Here is a 9,257-nt window from a genome sequence, read left to right on the forward strand (position 1 = left end):
GCACAGGGAGAAGCAAAGCTCTAAAGCAGGATTTAGCCGATGACCTACAGTACAAGCCCACAACAACCCGTCGTGATGCATGCATGGTTGTTTCACATCCTTCCTTTGAACAATCCAATCGGTCCAAACCATTCTGTGTTAATGCTGAAAGACATCTGCAGGAACCAATCCGTGGAAGCAATACAGACGCATTGAGCCAATCCGATACACGTATCCGCTGCGTGGGCGGGACGTGCGGGGATAGCCACAAATCAGAGCCCTAGAATGGAGAGTCTCTGATTATACTGCTCTGCCACAAATGATACAGGAGCCATTGATGCTGTCCGTTTGAGAGAGAGAGAGGCGCTGCTCGCATCATTTCAGCAATATTACGGATATTCATCCAGCGAAACGATGGTTTATCACTCGTTCGCTCTGCCGATGATCTGCTTCACAACGTTATGGGGCTTGGTGGGCGTCGTGGCCCCTTTTCTAGTGCCGAAAGGACCCAACCGGGGGTAGGTACAGTACAGACAGTAGGCTACACCGTTATCTACCGTTACTTACATTACAACGGTGATTGCGGCCATTGATTGTTGCCTTTTTTTTACTGTCAACGTGACGTGTTTGACTTCTATATTCTTGTGTTTATTGCTAACAGTGAATAGGTCTATAATTAGGGAGTTGTGCGCATTGGATTGAAAACAAATATTTGGGTTGATGTAGCCGAGGCGGGTTGGATTGATGTCACGGCGTTAGGGCCCCGACCGTGCTGCGCTGCATCCTGCATCAGCATCCTTTCATCATCATCATCATCATCACCTAGCTCTGGTCCATACAGAAGGAACTCCTTCTTAAGCTAATGCTATGGACCAGAGCAAATCATCACCCAAACACCCAAACAGTTGTTTATTTGTTTTGTGTCACACTATGCTGCTGTAACGCCTCAATTTCCCCTCGGGGATTAATAAAGTATATCTCATCTCATCTCATCTCATCTCAAACAGCAGCTAACTGGAGCTATAATGGTTGTTGTCAGATCATCTGATGTAGGCTATGTTCTCTCCAGACTAAAAGAGCACCACATTTTAAACGCTAAAATGTGAAGTTTTCATTTGATTTGGTATCCAGACTATGATATATAATGCACACACACACACACACACACACACACACACACACACACACACACACACACACACACACACACACAATTGATTCCTCCTTTATTAGGCAAATGTTTTTTGTAATGTAGCACTTTGAGATTTGTTTCAAATGTAAAGTGCAATATAAATAAAATGTAGTATTACTAGTAAGATGCCTCAGGGCGACAAGCGCCATGTCTTGGCCATCTGGCCAGTGATGTAGGACCAGTTACCAGTGACCAGTTATATATGGAGACCCCTGGTACCCATCCATGTACTGTATGGAGATATGCTGTGAGAGACCAAACATACTTTGCCTATAGTTATTCATTATGTGAATAACTTTTATGCCCATACATGGAGATCCCTGTCTGTAGAACCAGCAACACAGATATGGGCTGGCTTGGCCATCTGTCTAGGCCATATATGGATTCTGTTATTTGGCCGATGTGGCCTCCATATATGGGCATTCCCATATGAAGTCCTGTTATATGGGCTTAATATTGATGACATTAGGGAACTCCATATATGGGCATAAAAGGGATTCTGTTAGTGTGACATCACAGTGAAGCCAGAGCGTGATGTCAGAGCGGCAAACCCATTCTGTAAGAGTGGTTCCCCTGACATCACAGTGACATCAGAGCATGATGTCAGAGCGGCAAACCCATAGACCGTAAACATGTGTACACGTATACGGACAAGCTGTGACGGTTCTGATAGTAAACTGCGACCTACGGGCTACGGTCACATTTATTGTACACACACATGCACACACACACACACAGTCACACACACACACACACACACACACACACACACACACACACAGTGCTTGATAAGTGATTATAGTAACAGATTGTGTTTTTCTCCTCACAGGGTCATCATCACCTGTTTAATACTAACAGCAGTCTGCTGCTACCTGTTGTGAGTATCAGTGTTTGTCCCTCCTCTTGTTTGTGTTGGCAACAGTATATGAATAGTGTGTGTGTGTGTGTGTGTGTGTGTGTGTGTGTGTGTGTGTGTGTGTGTGTGTGTGTGTGTGTGTGTGTGTGTGTGTGCGTGCGTGCGTGCGTGCGTGCGTGCGTGCGTGTGTGTGTGCGCATGTGCGTCCAAACAACCTGAACGACTAAGGCAGTACAATGTCATGTCATGGAACTGATGCTGAACTGATCACTTATAAATAAATCGTCTCTGTCGGGTGAAAACCTCATGTGTCCAAAGCTGTTACTTTTCAGGATTCAAATTCAAAAGCATAAAAAGTAGCAGATTTACAAGCCCACAAAAAGTTCAAATATGGACATAAGTGGTTTCTGCAGTATGTAGCGCTGGTCCATAGCGTTAGAAGGAGTTCTCCTTAACGCTATGTCAGTGACATAGACTGTAAAATATATGGACAAAGCGAAGCCATTGGTTTCTATGCAGCGCAAATGACGCATTTCTACCCATTGGAATGGGTGTCGCCATCATAGATTGTAAAAGCACCAGAGGATACTATTGGCTGCCAACGGTCACGTGCAACCGCAGAGATACATGGGAGAATGTGGTCGGAGCCTCCCGAAATACAGCACACGAAGAAGAACACAGCCGGCTGGTATCAGTTTAGTTGGCCACGCCCCCCCACAACTTTATCATCAATTTTAACATAAATGGGACCTTATTTTCACAAAACCCATAGGCAATTTTTAAATAGCGATAGGAACCATAAAGTATTTATGAAAATGTTAATTAAGGTTAGAAAACGAAAGGGGAAAATGAATGGGGTCCAATGGAGAACAATTCTTTTTGCGATTGGCCGGGGGGGAAAACAGCGCAACTAGCGGCCAATCATAGGAAGTTTTAGTTCCGTATTGGAATCATTTTAAATCGGCAGAACTATGCCCCTGGTCAGTGATGATCCGGTGCGCCTGCAGGAAAGGCTGCACACCCTCTCATCTCTAGTCAAAATAAAATAGAATTTCGCTACTCACCAAAACAAAGACGGCTGTAGTGACTGTTGAGTTGAAAGCCTACTTTCCTTAGTGGGAGCACCCCGAGCCCCCGACCCACACGTCTAAAATACATTTCTGGGTCAAAATAAAACATAATCCACCGGACGGAGTTGAGGGCTGTTTTTACGAAACAGCGCTTCTAATGTCGCAGAGCCGAATAACACACGAGACTAGTGCTCCTGTTAATGCTGTCCTCTGACCTGTGCGGCAGTAGTGAGTTGGCGCTGTGATGGCGATAGCGAAGATCAAAACGAAGAAGTAGTGTCTCTGTCTGGTGGATTTCACCCTAGAAATGTATTTTAGACGCACCAGATCATCACTGACTTAGCGTTAAAGGTCAACTTCACCACTTTTCAACCTATCTTCATTATTTGGTCCTCACTAATGGTCATGATAAAATATAAAATATAAAAAATAAAAGTCTGTCTCATAGAAGGACTGTGGGGAGTTCAGAAAACCGTCGGCCAGTGACAAAAACAAACAAGAAAAAAAACAAGATTTAAAAAATATATATTTAGATTTTTATTATCACTAGAACATTGTAACTTTTCAGGAATAGAAAGCCTAATAGAAGCTAATAGAAATAGAACGTTTCTATTACTGTAGCTTGGATTCCCCATCGATGATGTCACTGGCAGATGGATTTATGAACTGCCCACAGCCCTCCTATGAGACACAGCCAGAGTAGGAAAAATGGTGCTATTTTATCATGAACATTAGTGAGCACCAATTATATGAAGATGGGTTGAAAAGTGGTGAAGTCGTCCTGGGAGAACTCCTTTTAACGCTATGGACCAGAGCTAGTGCCATATAATGTTACGATCGGGTCAACCTGTCAGTATTGTGAAGCTATAGAATGGTTTAATTTAATACTCAAGCTATACATATTGTAGTAACACATAGTTGACTTAAGGCATAGATTATCGTTTCTGTCATACCAGCATCACACAAAAGCATCAAAAGTAGCAGATGCACAAGTGGATCTTGTAGATCTGCTGCTTTTGCTGTTTTTGCATTTGAATCCTAAAACGTAACAGTTTTGGACATATGAGGTTTACACCTGACAGAGACGATATTGTACCAACACACTTATTTGACTTAAGATATATAGAACATAGATTATACAATGTGCTTCAGTTGACAAAGCACTTTGTTTATTTAACTTATGTTTATTGTCTCTCTCTGTCTCTGTCTCTGTCTCTGTCTCTGTCTCTGTCTCTCTCTCTCTACCTCTCTGTTTCTCCCTTTCTCTCTGTCTCCCTTTCTCTGTGTCTCTCTGTCTCTATCTCTCCCACCAGCTGGTTGATAGCGATCCTGGCCCAGGCCAACCCACTGTTTGGACCTCAGCTAAAGAACGAGACCATATGGTATCTGCTCTACTTCTGGGAGTAAACACAAGTGAGTTCTCTTGAATACAAAAAGGAACTTCATAATGACATCACATATTATTGTGTTCAGAGCTGTCAGTAGTCACAAGATCCCATCTACAAATGTTGAGCTGGAAGGAGGTTTTGATTGCTACAAAAGGGTAATTGGCTTAAATGACTGCAGTTTAAGTTTTTTGATTGTTTGAATACTTTATTAGTTGTAAATCTAATGTGCTACAGTAATACATGTGGGGACTTCTTTCCATTGTGGTCCTATTACATTCATCAACATAGCACACAACGTTAACACCATAATACAAAATCATTCACAATCAAATACAAACACTGAGATGGGAACATTACGTTTACCTCCCCTTGTGGTCTCCTGTTTTTTCAGGACCATTTTGAAAGAAACCAGTGTTACACATCCTTAAAAAAGTGTGTACGTTTAAGCGATGGTGTCAGGGCATGCCACATTTTGGTGGCAGAGTAGTAGAACTTTCCCATGTATATATTTAGGTGGTACCAGAACATGGTCACTCCCTCAGGTGGTGTGGCTGTGGGTGTCACTCACTTTGGAGAAGTAGTTTGACAGCTATGAGGGTACTGAGGCCAATGTGATATTTGCGTGTGCTTGTTATAAGTTACACTGGATAAAGTAAAGTGTAAATCTCTTTCTCTCTCTCTCTCTCTCTCTCTCTCTCTCTCTCTCTCTCTCTCTCTCTCTGTGTTTCAGGACCATGGTGTTATGTGGGGAACATGTCTCGTGTCATTCCATCCTTGCTGGATTAAGGTTCAACATGACTCCTAAGCCCTGACCTCTGACCCTCACTGCCTCCTCCTCTCCTCATTATGTTTTGTCATGATGGTCACTCTTAGGCTGGCTTAATGATCACCGTTAGGCTGGCCTAATGGTCACTCTAGGTTGGCCTAACTCCTTAGGCTGGCTTAACCACTTGTAACCCTACAGCATCCCTGCTCTGGGGGAGGTATCCGCCTGAAATAGCAGATCTACAAGCTCACAAAGTTTGTCTGTGACGCATTGTAAGGTGTAGATCGTCTATTTTTGGGGTAAAACATTTTGGTGTAGAGGGGGGAAAATAGTACATAATCATCTCATCTCCCGGTTTACTAAGTATAAATGGTTTAAGTGGTTAATGTTCACTGTTAGGCTGGCTTAATGGTCAGTAAGACGATGACGGAACAGACTAGTCTCATCATCTGTCACCTTTTTCCTCCCAAGGAAACCTTTGTGAATATTTAGGATAATGTAATGCTAAATAGTAATTTATAATGTCTGTTATGAGATGACACATATATGAAACATAGTTCAGTCTATTTCCTTTCAAAATGCACACACTATTTTGACCCAGTAGAACAGACTCATAGAATCTAAACAATTTCATAGTTGGCCTTTTTGAGTGCAAGTGCTATGGCTTGACATCATGTCATATCAACGTAAGTCATTGAGGCAAAATATTTTTTTTTGTTATTGTTATTGAGAGACGTGTAGACGGTACATTAACCAGTACGGGTATGTATGGTAAAGACTTGTGCTCCAGAAGAGGCTAAGCTATTGTATTAGCTTATTAATAACATCTTGTTATCAGTCTTTGCTCTCTGGCTGCCGATTTTGGTTTAAAATATAATTGTTCCACTTGGGCAGGACTTTACCATACCCCCACGTTTAAATCAACTGGCTCCCCTGGTATTCACTAGTAAACGTGTACATGTTTTATCATTCATTGTGTAACTGTAGCTAAAAAGTGCAATCCTATTTATTTTAGTTTTCATGACATATTGTTTACATTTTACATACAGTATAATTGTGTTGCTGTCATCAGGGAATGTGAAAGTGTTTTATGTGTATTTATTTTGATAAGAAGACTGCAGCATAATGTAACTGTAATTAGCTTACGGTATATGTGAACTCATTATGCTGCATAGTTATTGCTATATATAGTGTGTGTGTGTGTGTGTGTGTGTGTGTGTGTGTGTGTGTGTGTGTGTGTGTGTGTGTGTGCGTGCGTGCGTGCGTGCGTGCGTGCGTACGTGTGCGTGCATCTGTGTGTGTGTGTGTGTGTGTGTGTGTGTGTGTGTGTGTTCCCGTTAGGACACCTGCCATGAGAATCTAGTAGTGTAAATTGAAGGGCCTTCCCCTCCACTCCAGACCACTTGAACATCTTCAGAATGAGAAACCTCTCCTTTCACTTCCACACAACACAAGCACTCCACAAACGTGGAGTTCCTCCTCGTTGCCATGGTGATCTCTCAATTATCGCTGATCAAATCTCGGGTGGAGTGTCGTTGCGTGTTTGTTTACAGTTACAGTTACTATGGACGTGCGTCACTGTACGGTTCGGTTTGTACATATTCAACAAAGTGTTGTTTGTCTACCCGTAGCTACATCAGTACAGTAGGGTGAGCACTGCAGTACTGGCCAAAAATATCTATTTTTTACGTCATATATTTTGTATTGTGGTCCTGTGTATTTTGAGTGAGTGAGTTATGGCTGTAGAACACCCAGTTGTAGGGGTTTCGGACCCCAAGGGAAGCTATACCCAAACTAATAAGGGCTCTACAGACAGGGAGCGACACAATGCCTGCGTACTAGCTTGGATCAGCGGGGGTCGCACTGCGGTTTGATTGATTGCGCTTTTATTAGTCCGAAATGTAAACATCTCGAGGTACAGTAAGACATTATAAGGCTAAAAGGATAACACAAAAAAGTCCTGGGGACTTCCATTGTGGTCCTACGTCCTCAATTCATCAACAAAAGCAAAACACTGTTATGTAAAAACGACAAATAGGAAGAACGGTGGCAGTAAATGAAGTTTGATGGTCTCCTGATAGATGGTTTTTCAGGCTAATTTGAAAAGAAACCAGTGATACACATTACACATCCTTTAATGCAGTGTTCCTCAAAGTGGATTCCAGGGACTCTGTGGGTCCCTTTATGGGGATGATCTAAATTGACCCTTACAAGTCTGTAACTCTGACAGTGGACATTTGGTTCCATTTGTACACTGTCAGAGTTAAAGGGGGACATTGAAATGTGAAAGTTTGAGACACACTTCCTTAATGGATGGTGTCAGGGGGGCGTTCCACATTTTGGCTAGCTCCTCACACAGACAGACGCCAGGCGATGTATGCCTGCTTTCGCGGCGCAGAGTCATTCCCAATGCTTGGGAAAAAAGTTCACCACAATTGTTGCGGGCGCTCGCAGTGCGCGTGCGTGCCTGTGTGTGTGTGTGTGTGTGTGTGTGTGTGTGTGTGTGTGTGTGTGTGTGTGTGTGTGTGTGTGTGTGTGTGTGTGTGTGTGTGTGTGTGTGAAATGAGCATGAACGTTTGGCAGGAGTGCGTCCACTTGTCGCGCTGCCTGTAAAATTGACCGCTTGCCTCTCTACCTGCCGGCTTTGCTTGCCTCTCATTGAAAATGAATTACTATGCGTCGCTCCCCACCTGCAGAGCCCTAAAGACATGGTACCGTATGGTGCTTAAAAAGGTACAATCATCCACTAAATTGTACAGTATGTTGTGTCCCTTGTACCTCATTATCTTAAATAACACATTACATTTTCCCTATAGGCTAGTTAGTTGTGAATCAGTCCCTGCTGCCGGTGATATTGCTGAACTCAGTATCTTCAGATATGAAGTTGTCCCGTGGTCTGGGTTCAGTTTGACATGCTTTTGTTTTCCTGATGCTCTCTATAGACTTAGCTGATCCTAGAGCAGCTCCAACCAATACCACTCCTAGACCTAGACATTAACCCGGAAAGCTCGCCCCAAAACACGCTCGTCCCCCTGCGGCGGAACACTCAACCCACTTGGTGAGAACAGACTAACTCTAACATTAAGTTAGGTGGTAACGGTGGCGCGCCATCTGAAGCGGGTGTGATTTGGGTCGACCATTCTTTTATTCAACTAGACTAGTTCCCTAAAGACCCTCAACCAACCCCCCACACCCCCTTCCTCTCCAAGACTCATTTTGCTTCAGCCAAAAATAATCCAAATCGATATATATACAGCTACTTTTAGAAAGACCAAATTATGTTGTATCTTTCCTTTAAGCCTAATTTATACGTTGTTGTTTTTAACGGTGTCGCTCGCCAATAAGAACAGATTTAATCCGTTTGTTTTATATATAGATTTAGGCGTTAGCCTTCTCCATAGTTGTGGTGGTGGGATGTTTTCATTTGCACAGGAGGTCAGCTTGAAACGGCTGTAGAACAGGAATGCATAGCGTGATTTTTACAAATCCATGCGCCGTTAAACAAGCTCGGGAAATTGTGGGACCCTGTGTAGACTTCCTGTTTGCATTTGATCTGTTTGTTTTCCCTTATATGTCTGACTCCACAGAGATACCACTTTGTTTTGACCACCATGGCAACGAAAACGATATCCATAGATTTTAGTGTTTGTGGTGTTGGAACTGAAAGGATTCTGGGGTTTGACCGTAGCCTAATTTACACTCTTGTCACACGGCGGTGTCCCTTGCCGGGAAATATCAGATCTACAAGCTCACAATGTGTGGAATGGATGAGGCTCTTGTGTCAGTGTGAAATAAATGTACTAATAGAAGTTACATGTCTACAGTCTTGAAAGCCCCAATAAAAATAAAAATAAACGTTTGGTATGACTTCCCTGCTTTGTGACCGAGACATCAGGGCTGTGATTCTCAACCTTTTTAATTCATTAAGGGCCCCCAGTTTGATGTGCACTGCCCAGGACCCATATGATTTGTTTAATGCATTTAGGCCTAAATACGATTTGAAAAT

At 42.9% G+C, this 9,257-nt stretch overlaps 1 protein-coding gene across 1 annotated transcript; it reads left to right on the forward strand.

The window, feature by feature from the left end:
- Nucleotides 1-339: 339 nt before the first annotated feature.
- On the forward strand, nt 340-5,473 carry atpv0e2 (ATPase H+ transporting V0 subunit e2). Its single transcript, XM_080722257.1, has 4 exons — nt 340-497; nt 2,001-2,048; nt 4,411-4,510; nt 5,216-5,473. Exons 1-3 carry the CDS (start codon nt 394-396, stop codon nt 4,502-4,504), a joined length of 246 nt encoding a protein of 81 aa, XP_080578383.1. The 5' UTR covers nt 340-393; the 3' UTR covers nt 4,505-4,510; nt 5,216-5,473.
- Nucleotides 5,474-9,257: the final 3,784 nt, after the last annotated feature.

This window comes from Nannobrachium achirus (assembly GCF_963921795.1).
Source record: "Nannobrachium achirus genome assembly, chromosome: 3".
NCBI classification, from domain to species: Eukaryota; Metazoa; Chordata; class Actinopteri; order Myctophiformes; family Myctophidae; genus Nannobrachium; species Nannobrachium achirus.

Excerpts from the sequence above, each read along its gene's own strand:
- atpv0e2 (XM_080722257.1), top strand. The coding sequence starts at position 394 with ATGGTTTATCACTCGTTCGCTCTGCCGATGATCTGCTTCACAACGTTA. Across the intron at positions 498-2,000 it reads CCGAAAGGACCCAACCGGGG|GGTCATCATCACCTGTTTAA; the intron begins GTAGGTACAGTA and ends TTCTCCTCACAG. Across the intron at positions 2,049-4,410 it reads GCAGTCTGCTGCTACCTGTT|CTGGTTGATAGCGATCCTGG; the intron begins GTGAGTATCAGT and ends CTCTCCCACCAG.